The sequence below is a fragment of the Vollenhovia emeryi genome, unplaced genomic scaffold (assembly GCF_000949405.1).
Source record: "Vollenhovia emeryi isolate VEMERY1.0 unplaced genomic scaffold, V.emery_V1.0 DF939173.1, whole genome shotgun sequence".
NCBI classification, from domain to species: domain Eukaryota; kingdom Metazoa; phylum Arthropoda; class Insecta; order Hymenoptera; family Formicidae; genus Vollenhovia; species Vollenhovia emeryi.
Window position 1 is genome coordinate 1,221,964 of NW_011967193.1, and position 14,336 is coordinate 1,236,299.

At 35.5% G+C, this 14,336-nt stretch overlaps 1 protein-coding gene across 4 annotated transcripts; it reads right to left on the minus strand.

Annotated features, from left to right (window-relative positions):
• Positions 1-1,709: 1,709 nt before the first annotated feature.
• LOC105563648 (protein no-on-transient A-like) lies at positions 1,710-14,086 on the minus strand. Of its 4 annotated transcripts, XR_001009054.1 has the most exons (13): positions 13,847-14,086; positions 13,557-13,643; positions 12,992-13,210; positions 12,472-12,773; positions 11,920-12,215; positions 11,646-11,836; positions 11,446-11,527; positions 10,723-10,742; positions 3,326-3,368; positions 2,765-2,833; positions 2,487-2,550; positions 2,170-2,258; positions 1,710-1,808 (listed from the first exon to the last, which is right to left on the minus strand). XR_001009054.1 is itself a non-coding variant. In XM_012015405.1 (9 exons), exons 1-9 carry the CDS (start codon positions 14,069-14,071, stop codon positions 7,163-7,165), a joined length of 1,635 nt encoding a protein of 544 aa, XP_011870795.1. In that variant the 5' UTR covers positions 14,072-14,086; the 3' UTR covers positions 6,239-7,162. The 4 variants fall into 4 exon arrangements, 3 of the variants coding, with proteins under 3 accessions (XP_011870795.1, XP_011870796.1, XP_011870798.1); XM_012015405.1 differs by lacking the exons at positions 1,710-1,808; positions 2,170-2,258; positions 2,487-2,550; positions 2,765-2,833; positions 3,326-3,368 and adding an exon at positions 6,239-7,375; XM_012015408.1 differs by lacking the exons at positions 1,710-1,808; positions 2,170-2,258; positions 2,487-2,550; positions 2,765-2,833; positions 3,326-3,368 and adding an exon at positions 7,159-7,238.
• Between the last annotated feature and the right edge of the window lie 250 nt (positions 14,087-14,336).

Consider the following 14,336-nt stretch of genomic DNA (forward strand, 5'->3'; position numbering starts at 1 on the left):
TTAACGTTATATAAGACAAAATTTTGAGCTGCTCCGCAACTCCAGGTTTAGGGTGAAACGTACTTGGTGCTCAGTGGTTTAAAATAAATCGTAATCTCGATAATATCAGTCGTAACGAGCTTCGTGCTACTTCTCGGGCTTAAAAGGAACGGCTTTGTCTTATTAACGTCTCAATGTCGGCCGTGAACATAATTAGCCGTGCGCTACGTTATGATTTTAGCGTTAACATCGCCTGGGATATCGACCAAACACCTGCCGCATGAAAACTCCGGGAGTACCCGGCATTACTTCGAGATGCCCGTGTGCACTTAGTTATAGCGTTTGTATCGAAACTTCGAATGCACACTGAAAATGTGTAAATTCGTTTTGCGACCCTGGAGTTTTCATCCTTGGAAAATATACGAGTGTTCCATGCGGCAACCGGGCGAGATGTGCGAAACAAGACCATATGTAAATTATCGCTCGACATCGGTTCGCGTTTCCGGGATTCGCGCTGTTTTTTGCGACCATACACACCGAGCAATACCCACACACACGTACACGATACATCACTGCAAAAAGAGACACAACTCTACTACACACATCGGTAATCTATGGGGGAAAAAAAAGATAATTGAATTGTTTTTATGGACTAAGAACAAGTTGTCTGTGATCTACAATAATTAAAAGAATATTTAATAAGTATTAACAGATAAAAGTATAATTGAGATAATGTTGAACGATGGAGGAAAGAAATAACTGAGGGGACGATCGCGGATTTTATTGGTACAAGTTGAGCGCAGGTTTCTCGAGGCATTGGTCGAGCAATACGATAGTAAGAGGAATAAAATATCTCATTAAAAAAAAATTAAGACCATCGCAAAGGAATTCTAGAAGAAAAGAGAGATATATAAATATATATATATATATTATATAAAATTACAAAAAAAATAGAAACTTATACGATAGAGCACGCAGTGTGTGAACATTTAAGTCGCTACTGTTAATCTGTACTTGCGATATAAAAACAAAGGTGCGTGCTGCGTTCGGATAGTACCAATAAAAAAAAAATATATATAAATATATAAATACATTATATGGCACTTGACCGTCGCGGCTAAAAGTATATAGGGTTAGATAGATTTATAGAAGCGCAAAAAAACACCAAAAATCGTTCCTTCCACCCGCTCCGGCCGTGTATTCGAGTTTAAATATATCGCATCTCATATGTGAAGTCAAAGCTCTGTGAATTTACAAACGCGCACCTCAGAACGCAACTTACAAGCATCGTCATCTAAGCGAAGGAAAGGAACTGCATAATACACGCCCATATCATCACCGAATAATAAGTTGTTCAACGAGCGTTGCGAGAAAAATATTCGAGATAATTTTTCTACAGTTCTGGCACACACGAGAGGAACGTGCAACATCATCGTCGTCTTTATATTTATGTACATTTCAATTATAAATTTATCAATATTATTATCGAACTATGATCGATTTTGTGTGAAAGTGTATATGGCTTTTTCTGCGGTTAACAATAAAATGTTTTGTCAAAGCTTTTTTCACGATATATATAATTATTATATTTTTCTGAAACGTCTGAACATGTCAGTACCCGTTTATCTTGATGTCCTTGCCTGCCGACTCCCATTCATATCCGCTAAATAATGATACCTTATGATACAAGTCGGAAGAGATAATACAATAAAATAAATACGTTAACATGGTATTTTTAATAAAAGAATATGTTTATTCAAATCTAAAACATCAATATATTTGAATAATTAAGTTTCGATCGCCCCCGCTGACCCGTTCTGAATAGAATGCTGCAACAAATAGAAATGGATTATTTTCGCAAATGACTGTCACGGTAAAAATTGAGACGTGGTCACGAATCAGCATGTGAACGAATGGTTTCTCATCTTTCATTCAGGACTCTAGCCAGTTATTCATCAGTTTAATTTTATGAATTATCACAAAAGTTTCGTCTGTGCCACTCATATTTACTTATTCCTCTCGCAAATGCTAACAAAATATACCAACAAAAATTTTTATTCGAAAGTTAGTCGATTTTATTATTAAGACGAAAGTGGTCCAACTGGATTTTTCGTTGTCTAATAGTTTGACTTTCTACAAGAATAAAAAGTTGAATACAAGATTAACTAATAAGTACAGCGAGCAATTTACCTTTCTATCAAAAAGCTAAAGCTAAAGTAGCTTCCAGCTACTTGCTGATGGAAAAGTACTCTTCAGAGAAAGAGTGCGCCTTGTAATCCCTACACAAAACATTTTTATGAAAAACACATATAGACAATTAATTAATTAACTGACAACGAGTAGTTCAAGACTTGCATCAGTGAAAAGAAATGTACACGTTGGAATTAGATTGTTTGACATCAGGTTTCAGACCCGAAAGAATATCATCATTGCAGTCTTGCTATGCTTTTGTTTACGTATTATTGATACATATGTATGCACAATTTAATAAAATCCAATATTCTCACCTTTAAAGCACAATTTATGTGTTTTATGCGCCAATTTATGTTACGTTCTTCATTACGGATTTCCCTTTAATACAGAAATAAAAATAGAGTTAGCGATATATGTGTAATCCTATGTCACGTAAATCTGGCGTTAATTTAGTTATTCAGTACACGTTAGGATAATAAAAATCATTAGAATCATTTATAAAATTTATCATCACAGATAAATTAATAAGAATTAATATGAAGAATATAGTCGCGAACAATAAGAGCAGAGAAAGAACTTGAAGATTACCAACCTCAGGACACATGAAGTTCATTACTTCGTGTAATGACATCGAGCCTAAGCGTTGCCTCAAGACATCAGACTATAAATTACAAAAAAAATTATATTGCAAAGTACAGTAAGTATTCATCAACTTCGATATTTTCCAGATATGATCGGCACATCTGCATATCATGGATCTTTAAAATGAAAATTTTACATCATAACACACAATCGTGTTAAAAAGTCTATCAATATATGCGAAAATTGAAGCAAGCTTAAGAGAAATCCAAAAGCACCTATACGAAAGAAAAGTTTGATCGTAAAACAATTTTGAACATGTCAATCAAACTGTTTTGTACTTAAGTGTTACATTTAATTAATTCATGAGCAAGATGTGATTCAAGACTTGCATCAGTCAAAAGAAATGTACACGTTGGAATTAGACTTTTGACATCAGGCGTCAGACCCGAAAGAATATCATCATTGCAGTCTTGATAAGATTTTATAATACATATATATATTTTTTGGCTCTGATTGACATATAAAGTTAATTAAATGTGAGGATTTTTTTATCAAAAATTTAAAAATATACCTATATATTGTCAGCGCTTTCTTGATCAACCTGGTACTGCAATCTGAAAACATACGACATGTTATAAATACGTGTTTATTAAAGATATTGTGTTCAGACGATTCCAGTTCTAAGAAATTGGATATCCGCATACAATTAACGTCAATCTACAAAGATGCATCGTTTGGTAAGTACAGCAGTTAACAGATAATTATATATTTTACGTCAAAAATTTAATACCAGTATATTAATTTACTTTTATACCATAACAGTAACTTAAAAATATATTTATATAAGTATTATATGTACTTATATGTGTGTATATTATATTAGTATTGTGTAATCTTCTAAAAAATGTTATAAATATATCCTGAAGTCTCATATTGATCTAGAAAGCTGAGAAATACTAATTAAAAATCTAATAAAATAATTATAGGTGGTAGATCATAAAATATGTGCAATGTACTAGAACGCGATAAATCGAAATATTTGCTGACATTCTCACTATGCCAGTTCATAAGTTGTATCTCAATTAGAGAAACTTTTTTTTTAAATTTATTATACTTGAAATAGATATATTTAATAGAGAGTTTCTAATTGGTGGTCAAAAATAATTGCAGATTCCGCTAGACGAAACAAATTTTCAGTGTATTCTAATATTCTGTCCAATACATAAAAACCTCAGAAAAATTTAAGATACAGAAACTTGGTATTTTCTGTGAAGTTTTTTATTAGTGCAACAGAAACAAGCAAGTCACGAGTAACTTGTCTATGTTTATGTTAAAGATATCATTTTAACGAGATTGTGGTGCATCAAGATACAAATTTTTTAACTCCCTAAATTTTCTTAGGTTTTTACGTACATTCTACTATCACGCAATATTTCATAAAGCTGCATCGTATGTTAAGAATTAGTGAATTATAAACATCTTTATATTTCCTATTTAAGTTTTTGTTCAAGATGTGAGATATCCTTGCGTGCTAAACATTTCCTTCCTAATAAAGTCACTTGCAATGGTCAATGCCCATTTACCATTTCACGAAATTGTTTTTCGATCGTCGCTATATAATAAAACCGTTTGTCAGAATTGATATAAATGTGATCTGTCGCAAGTATTCCTTGCCACTCGAAGTGGCACAAAGTAAGAATTTGTTATACTTGTTACTTGATTAATTATCTATCGTCACAGCCTAGATTTCAATAGCTAGACCAAGACAACCTTTTCATCAAAATATCCAGATATTGTGGTTGTCATAGGTGGAAAGAAGTGCTCTAGGCTGATAAGTGCTTAATTCATCATATAATTATTTAGACCAAGATTTAATGTTCTTTTTCCTTACGCGGGACGGAGATGAAAGTGTCACGAAATATAAGGTCACCTATTTAAATATTAGTTGCATATTATAGTAAATTCCAATCAACAGTAATGTCTGCCAGCAAACGTTACAAAGTAATCTTCGGTCTCCGCTTCTCCCTTTCTAGCGTATAATTTTTCGAAAGAGAGAATCATAACGAGAGGAATAATACTCTTACCGATGAACGTTTAGTGAGAGGGTTAATAAACGATCACTTTGTAATTTTTGCTTAATGTTTAACGTCCCACCCGAAGATTAAAGTAAGACGCATAATAGTTTTACAAAATCTACTCACCTCGTTAACGGGTAGTTCATTGACTAGCAGTTTCGAGTAAGTAAGCCTATCTTGTGATTGTAGTCTCCTCTCCATTAAAAGACTCTTGATTAATTATATTGTTCTAAATAAGTATTATTAAGCACTGGAACGTGGAAGATTCTTGAAGATGGAAATTGCTTTTCTCTTATTATCCATAAAGATTCTTATAGAATCAAAGTAATAGACCAAAATGCCAATATTACAAATAATAAAAAAAAACATTGGTACAGAAATTCTTTTGAATTACAAACACTATAATATTGTAGCTTTTACATTACAAAGAGAGTATATCTTTCTTTCACATCCGTTGTGTAAAAAATAGAAACTTCAGATATAATAATTATAATAGTTAGATAATTACATAAATTCAAATTTTCATTAACATTAAAAAAGTTTTTGAGAGCTATTTTAAATATATTAATTACCTATTGGGAAATTCAGAGAAATCTCAACCAGTACGAAACATTCTATCGACATTTTCTACAGAACGCTTTAATTGGTGTATATCTTTATAACGCATTGTCTTTGTCTACAACTATTATAAATCGCAACTTTTCCAAGTTGTATATGGATATACAATAATAAATATTAATCAGATTTCTTTCAGAAGAATAAATCAAATAACATCCGAGTATATTTGTGAGAAACTTTGTTTAAGAATCTCAATATATCAAACCTTTCCTACGTAGAAGATATAGAAAATCGTTGAACTGAAAGCAAAATTAAGATCATCAAATATTTTATGTGATATTTCATGTGGTAGCAAAAGCCATAATCTATAATTCACAGAAGATCAGTTGTGTGCGCAATTCATAGAAGGCGAAGTAATATTATTTGATATTAGAAACTAAGATATATAAGAGAGTTTGTATTATATACCTTTATTTTGTTTAATTACGCTGCTATAGATTAAGATTCTTCACAAAGTAATGAATATTATATTTGCAGATAGTACTGCATAAGTATGTATATGTACTTGTGTGTGTAATATTATATAGGTATAATAGCTTATATACTAAGATAATTACTGAAGAATATTTAGAAATTGATAAATTTGCATCACGATGCAACCGCCACACTTGGCATATCCAGTATAACAACGCAATACTAATTTACAAGATATTAACCAAATATTGCAAATCGTGAAAAATAGAACGTTAGTCTTGACTTTTGCGTCGTTGCTTACACATTGACATTTTTATAATTTAGATAAAAAGTGTAAAATAATAAGTAAAGTACGGTCTAGTTAACAAAAAAAATTTAAGAATAGTTCTTTTTAATGATAAATAATATATGGTATGCTTTTTTTTATCAAAATAATTATTAAATGGTACAGTACAAATTTAGAATGAACGAGTTAATAAAGGAATTCAGAACGAAACCATATTGTAGGGTAAAAAATTATGGTATTATCTTAATTATTATTCCAATCTCCCAAGACCTTTAAAGTAACTTCGAATCTTACTTGATAATAAATGTATGCATCTTATATTTGTGATATAAGCGGAGTATGAAAATTCAAATTACTGATCCACGTCTAATATCTATATGGACATACAATACCGTATCTCATTTTTACTTGTATATCACAAATACAAAATACAAATACTAATTATGAAGTAAGACTCTAATTTGTAATGTTCAATCCAGGATTCGGAGTCGAAGATAAAATTGCGGAATTAATTGTGTCCAATAATATGTATATCGGGGTGTTGAATATTGCTTCTCAATTGATGATATTTTGCGTTAATCTCAACGTAAAAATGGCAATTTAAAGCAGACTCCTTTTTTCCCAACTGCGTACAACAAACCGATGACTAAAACGTTTCAATAACATCAATATCGTTATCGATATTCAATCGGAGTACATGATCGAGAAGAAATGTCATCTGGGACACAGAATCCGTCAAAAGTATCAAAACATTAATAATTAATGTTTCAAGTCCAAACTCTTCGCATCATCGTTCATTCTCAGGCGCAATTTTCGAAATCGGTATATATTAATGCTGCTGCTGTCCACCATCTTACTCGCGAATATTAGACTTTCTCAACTACTCCTCCTCCCCCATTGCCTCGTTGATTATCAAGGTGAACAATATGAAAGTGAGGGATGAACGAAGGACATAGCACGATGCTTGCAGAGCGCTAAGTAATCAGCGAAGTAAGATTTCGTACTGCGCAAATGTTTAATATCGTCGGCGTTTGGAGGGATAATCGTCCGGGCGATTTCTGTCATTTCCCTGCCAACGTCCACTACCACCGCTACCTCCGCGACCACCACCCATGTTACCCATGTCAACCCTCATGTCCATTAAATCCATTATTTGCCCGCGATCATCATTATAACCCCCTCGATTACCGCGGTCCATATTGTACGCGTCCATAAATGACTTCGGATCCTACCGAGACGCGCGGAGAACGCGAATCGTATAGGGGAGCCGAGAGTTTGTTGTTAATCATTGATGAGAATGTCGTTCGCATCAGAGGACGAAACGCGTGAATTGCGTGAATGTACGCGCAAGTACATTCCGTACGATTCAGGGCGACCATCCATGTTTGACAGCAGCACAGGTCATCGTCAATTTTCGTCAAATCACATAGAAAAGAAAGGGGAAAACACAATGTTAGATTGCTGTTTGCGTGATCGACGGCAGTAGACTGCAATAATTACTCCTCTTACTCATAATACACCTCTTTTGGCGGATATGCTCCGTGACATGTTAATCTAGACCAAGAGAATGCCCAACCTAGACAGATAACACTCTTGTTTTGTTATAAGCGAGTGAACGAACATCAGCTGTTCACGCGAAACTTAGTAATTTTATCGCACACGTACAATTACTCTTCTTAATCGTGAACTTCAACCCGACATACGAAAGCTCGAAAATTGCATTTCAAGCGTAACATTAAATACAATCGTTTTATATTCCGTATCGTGGAGTCGCATTTCGAATTGGAGTTGAAGCACGATTAAGACCAATTGATGTGAGAATTATTGCTACTTCGATAACAATGCAGCCAATATATATTGGAGATCCTATGGTATAAGAGTAAGAATGAAAGATTCATTTCATTTTGCATATTGCACAATGAGTAAGCAGAAATTGTCGATATCTCAGTTTGCATAAGATGTAACAGAGTACAAACTGGTAGGTTTGTACGCCTATCCTTTATAATTGTGTAGACCTAAATAGAATTTTTCAAAAGTTTCCCAGCCCCAACAGAGAGTGACATAATTATTAGTCGTATAATTGTATATTCGGTAGAAATTATAAACGAGTCTACCTCGTGAGTGATCAGAGTAATAAAGAACCTAATGAGTGCTTACGATGTAAATATATCCGAAAAACAAGAAAAACGGTGAATTCATTTTATCCAAATCAGTTTCACGCATTCTGAGAGAAAGCGCTGAAGATAATTTCCATCGTTTAATAGTACTGACATTGAGCTTCCACATAATTTTGAGGCTCCGAGCGCAAACGCGAGCAGCAAAGAGACGTGATCAAGGTCTCGAAGCAAGCTCTGTCCCCGCTGCGCTCGTAATGCTTCAAAGAAATGTATCGTGTTGCGAGTCAGTACTATGCATAAAATCTTCCTACAATCAGCATATATCAAGATATACAAGAGCACTAGCATTCTATAAACAACGTGCTTTCAAGTGTTCAAGATTATATGAAGTTCAGAGTGACTAAACAAGATTCAAATTAGCTGGAGACTTTGCAGAAACATGTGCATGCACGATTAAATTTCCTTTGGAAATATCCTTATAAGTAATAGCTTAATATACTTATTTAGAAGGAAAGTCTAGTTGGGCATTTCTTGGTCAGTAGAATTACCATGGAACCGTACTTCACGGAATCTCTTGCCACATTCTATTCCCTTTTTTTTTAATAAAAAAATGTAAGGGTCGTGATATCGAGTGGCGAAAATGCGTCAATCATGTTCCATAGTAAATAAAATTGCTCTTAAGGCTACAACAGAATAACAGGTCAGAGTCTCCTGTCTGCAATCATGTGGAGAGACCAATATGGCAGTTATATTTATAGATTTAAATAATTTCTCGAAGGCATAAAGAGTTTAGATTGTAATATATTCTATTTAGTAATATATTTAGTAAAATATATATTACTAAAAATATACGTATCATAATCGTAGAGGCCAAGTGGCGCGATCATACAAGTCAATTTCGAAAACTCAAGATTGTCACATCATGACAGAATATCTGTCTAATGTCCTACGTATATATATTAATAATTATTATATATATATCTATGTATATATAGGGTGTTTTCTCTAAGTTGAGCACGTAGAATATCTCTGTTTTCTTTGATGACACGAAAAATGTCAAAGGACGAAAATTGTTCGATTTAAAGAAACTAATATTTTGATAAGCAAGTGTTTTTTTAATGTTACCTTTTACAAGATTTCAAGGTCATCGACATTTTCTTAAATAAGATAGTACAAAGATATTACATAGTCTTTTTTACAGAAGGTGTTCAAAATGACCATCGTTACACAACGTTTCTACATCACTGCGTTAATAAAAATATGTCATCTCGTTTAAGAAAATTTCGATGACCTTGAAATCGTGTAAAAGGTAACACTAAAAAATATTTTTCGCTTATCAGAATATTAGTTCCTTTGAATCGAACAATTTTCGTCCTTTGACATTTTTCGTATCATCAAAGGAAACAGAGATATTCTACGTGCTCAACTTAGAGGAAACACCCTGTATATTAACAATTAAACTGGTATATGACAAAACTTATAAAGTAAAATTTACTCGTTTGTTGAAGTCGATTAATGATGATTATTATGGTTGCTATTTCTAGCTGCAATGCTTGCAGCAGAGAGTAGTGAAGTGCTTGTTATGAAAGTCTCAGTTCATTAATTTGCGTTACGATAAAATTTAGATATTGCGCTGTTCATCGCATGCTGGCTCATACATATGGGTACATATAGAACACATAAGTCGGGAGGTTTTGAGCAAAACTTTCAGTGTAAAGTCATTGTCATCGGTATTTCCGGTGGAAGATTTCGCATCTTAAAGAGAACAGAGAGTAGATAAATTCGAATGTTCGTGCATCAAGATTAGATGCAAAACAAAAGCGTATCTCGTCAGTAGAAATATGTTTTATGAGTTAAATAGCAGAAACAGCTATATAATCGTTTACAGATCTTTGCAAACGGCAAGGCCGGTTAACGGAGATCATCTGGAATTTGTAACTAAAATCAGTGTTAATATCGACGACACTCCATGCAGTATTGAAGTGTCATTTCCCGTTGTCTCAATACTATGCACATTATTGATTCCTCCACATGTTACAAGTATCTTTTAATATAATAGATTTATATATATATATATATATATATACTTTCATCAACGTATAGAAGTGGAAACAAGAATATAAATAGTATTTGTTGATTTTGCAGACATTAGAACTCTGCTTATATTGAAGAGCATGCTCAACTGGGGATAATATCAAGGGTTCATTAACCCACCTAATTTAACTTTACGGTGTTACACACCAAGATAAATAATTGCATCTTGTCATGCACGACACAGTATTCCGCTCATTATAATAAATGAGATTTGCGTAGAACGCATGAGGATACATTTCAAAAATTGTACCGCCCAATAAAAAAAAACGGTTTAAAAAAGAAAGTCAAATATTACTGAAACAAAACTTAATGCTGTAATACAATAAGTTATAGAAGAAAATAGTAAATAAAAGGGATACATTACCACTGGCATGCCGCTTCCACCTGTAAAAATTAACAAAAAATGTATTAAAGTACGAAACAAAATTACGACAATGCTGAAAAAAAAGCCCTAAATTGTTGTTTAGTTCTGCCGACAAGATTACAAGTGTTGTACATAATTTTTTTTATCCGAGAGCAGGGAAAACGCCTTTATGCGTACTATCAGGCAGTCCTGGATTGCGATTACGTGCACGATCGAATTCGATCAGTCGACTCCTTATACGTTTCTGCTCTACAGTTTTCATGGTTCATACTTATTTATTATAGGATAGTTTCCCCCAAACCATGATAGATTAATGTACGAAGAATGGTATCGGATGGCCTATTCCTTCTCGAATTCGAATTCGATCGGTGCACGTAATCGCATCCCTGGATGGTTATACCTAGGACTCTCCCGTGAAGCGGGAAATACCGGTTAAAAATCCCTTCTCTTTGGACCATCCTCCGCACTATAGGCGAATCTCCCCTGGAACCGCCTGCGAAGGCATTTTTCAGGGAAGACCCGCCCAACAGAGATAGGCCTTATGACCCCAATCAAAAGGCGGTATACGACACATCTGTCATCCTAACCACTCGCTCAAAACCAAAACCACGACACGTATTGTACATCTAGCTATATGTACAATACATAGATTGCAGCTACATTATAGTTTTATCTTTATTGTAAATCATTTTTTCTTTCCTAAAGTAAAAAATCATTACTAACCATCAGGTTGGCCGTATCCATCACGATCATTGCTACTGACTGAATCATAACTTTTGCCACCACCACTGCGAATTGCCTGCTCCTAGAACATAAAGAGATGCAACCATCAGTATACAATGATTGAAGTGAATTTTTATTGAATCTGTAGTTTCAATAAAAATACAATATAGTGAATTGAATGATTTCATTACTCAACAAACCTGCATAAACAAATTGTTTTCCTGTTGACGTCTATGCAATTCCTCTTCTTGTCTCCTGATACGTATCGCCATTTCTTCTTGTTGGCGCCGTCTCAACTCCTCCTCACGCGTTCTCTGCTCTTCGGCCTGTCGCTCCTTCATCTCCCATTCTCTCTTTTGCCTCTCGCGATCCGCCTCGCGCATTCGCAGTTCTGTAATATGATATATGACAATTTATATGATTATAAAGGAACAAGAGACGCAGCACTTTAGACATTAATATTAGAATACATACGTTCTCTCAGAAGTTCCGTCTCGTGTTCATATCGCGCGAACTCCATTTGGGCTTCCAGCTTTTCTTCTTCCATCGCCATCTCTCGTTTAAGTGCTTCTTCCTTCTGCTTGTACAATTCGTGCAACTGCTTCCATCTCGTACCGTACTCGTGCTCGAAGCTACCTACTTGCGCGAAGCGCGGTCCGATCTCACGTGCTTTGAAAAAATCCGGATTCTTGCGTGGTAAATTCTTATCGGGGTAGCCGTCCACGTCATCTTGCTGTTCAAACGGCTCAACGACTACTGGTCGAAGAGAACTAAAAACAGGAATTTTTTTTACATTTTACATGCGCCGCCACTCTATATACTCAATATCTTTCTTTTCATGATAAATTTGTGTTTCACGAGTCAGCACACAGCGATCAATGGAACTAATCAACCATGTTTCCTATGTGAAACTTTTACTTTTCTATACCCCTAAAATTGTTACATTAGGCACTTGCAGATTAGAGTACATCTAACAAGCGTGGCGTCGGGGATCGTGTCAAAAAGCTTATCGAAAATCCGACTTACGCAGTAACAAAATAGCAGCCCTCCGTGCATTTCCTCAGGGCTAATTGAGCAGACGGTTTCCGGCAAAACTCGACAATTCCTTCACCAGTACTTTTACCTCTGTCGTCAACTTTTACTATCGCACGCTCTATTTCGCCAAATACACCGAAGGCTCTCTCAAGGAGTTCGTTGGATGTCCAAGGTGTAAGATTCTTTATTTTGATTGTCGACGAATGGGGGGCGAAGCGTACCTTCAGCGCACGACCTTTGCGCATTGAACCATCCAGTTCACGCTTAGCCGTATCAGCATTCGCTTTGTAATCCTGGAACGCAGAAGAACAATCATTCTCTGACTTGATGCCGCAAAAGCACGGAATGTCGCAGTAATTGTATGTAATATAATCATTTCAAAATTATACAGCCAGAAATTCTTATCATTTCACATCAAACGGTAATTATTATAATCATTTTATATTGTCACAAAGTTGACGTGTATCGATGCTGTTGCCCAAGTGACTATACATATGGCTCGTATAATTACCATTCTGAGAAAAGCAAAACTTTTTTCCTTGTTCACAAACAACTCTGATATCTCTCCAAACTTCTGGAACATGGTCTGTATCTCTTCCTCGCTCACGTCGTTCGTCAAATTTCCAACGTACAAACGATTCCGGCCGCTGAACTTCTTCTCCGTCGTATCCTGCGGCGGGAGCTCGTGAGTGGGTCCGCTGATAGCCATGACGCGTTCCATCAATCGATCCTGAATACAAAAATCTGGTTCAGTCGCTACGGATGAATGGTATACACGCAGAAAATTGTAGATTCAATCTAACACTCGTCAGGATTGAAATTTTGAACTGATCATGCATTATAGATTTCTCTTCACCTTCGGCAAGGTAGAAGTAGCGGCAAAATGAACAATACTCTCTGTAGAGAGTTAAAATTTTATCTCTTAGGCCCGGTCTTTAATTTTCTGGTTAAATGTTAACCAGAGGTCAACAGTTAACCAGAAAATTGGAACTGTCGATCCCTTTTCTTTCCAAAAGGACCGACATACAGTTCAAGCTTCTGACTAACAACTCTTCATACACACAATGTAAACTTACGTCTTGCGACCTGCTAGCCATATTTCTATCGCCGCCGCCACGTCCACCTCTTCCGCCTCCTCGCATCACACCGTCGACTGCCTGTCTCTTCTCAGACAATAATATACAAAAAAATGAAGAATCGACTAACCTCTGATTAACAGGTAACCAGAAAATAAAAAAAACCGGACCTTAAGCTCTAAAATTGTTGGTCGGAAGTTGGAACTGTCGATCCCTTCTCATTCCAAAAGGACCGACATACAGTTCCGGCTTCTGGCTAACAACTCTTCATATACAACATGTAAACTCACGTCTTGCGACCTGCTAGCCATATTTCTATCGCCGCCACCGCGACCTCTTCCGCCTCCTCGCATCACACCGCCGCGACCCATACCCATGCCGCCTCCCATACCACCTCCCATGCCGCCTCCCATGCCGCCTCCCATACCGCCGCCCATACCGCCACCCATGCCACCGCCCATCCCTTCGGGCATAGGATTATCCATTCCTCCATCCATGGAGTCGTTCATTTTCATCTGTAAAAATTGTAATCGTTTGTGAATAATCTGGCATTATGTAACGTGTATAATTCGTTAAATACACACAAATCGACTGATCTCTCGCGCAAGATCGTATCTCGATTTTACGCTGTGACCTTGCGAAAGAGATCAGTCAAAACCTTCTTGCAATCTTGTACATTTTATTTCCTAAAATGACCTAAAATTTTCACCTATTTTTTACCTTTTAGGGTACCGTTACATTTGTCGTAGGACAAATTTTTCAAGCGTGTTGACTGACGAG

What these genes read in the sequence shown, in the direction of transcription:
- LOC105563648 (XM_012015405.1), bottom strand. Translation starts at nt 14,071, where the DNA reads ATGAAAATGAACGACTCCATGGATGGAGGAATGGATAATCCTATGCCC. An exon ending in TGGCTAGCAGGTCGCAAGAC is followed by an intron (nt 13,211 to 13,556) that starts GTAAGTTTACAT and finishes TTTTGTATTCAG; the next exon opens with GATCGATTGATGGAACGCGT. An exon ending in GACGGAACTTCTGAGAGAAC is followed by an intron (nt 11,837 to 11,919) that starts GTATGTATTCTA and finishes ATCATATTACAG; the next exon opens with AACTGCGAATGCGCGAGGCG.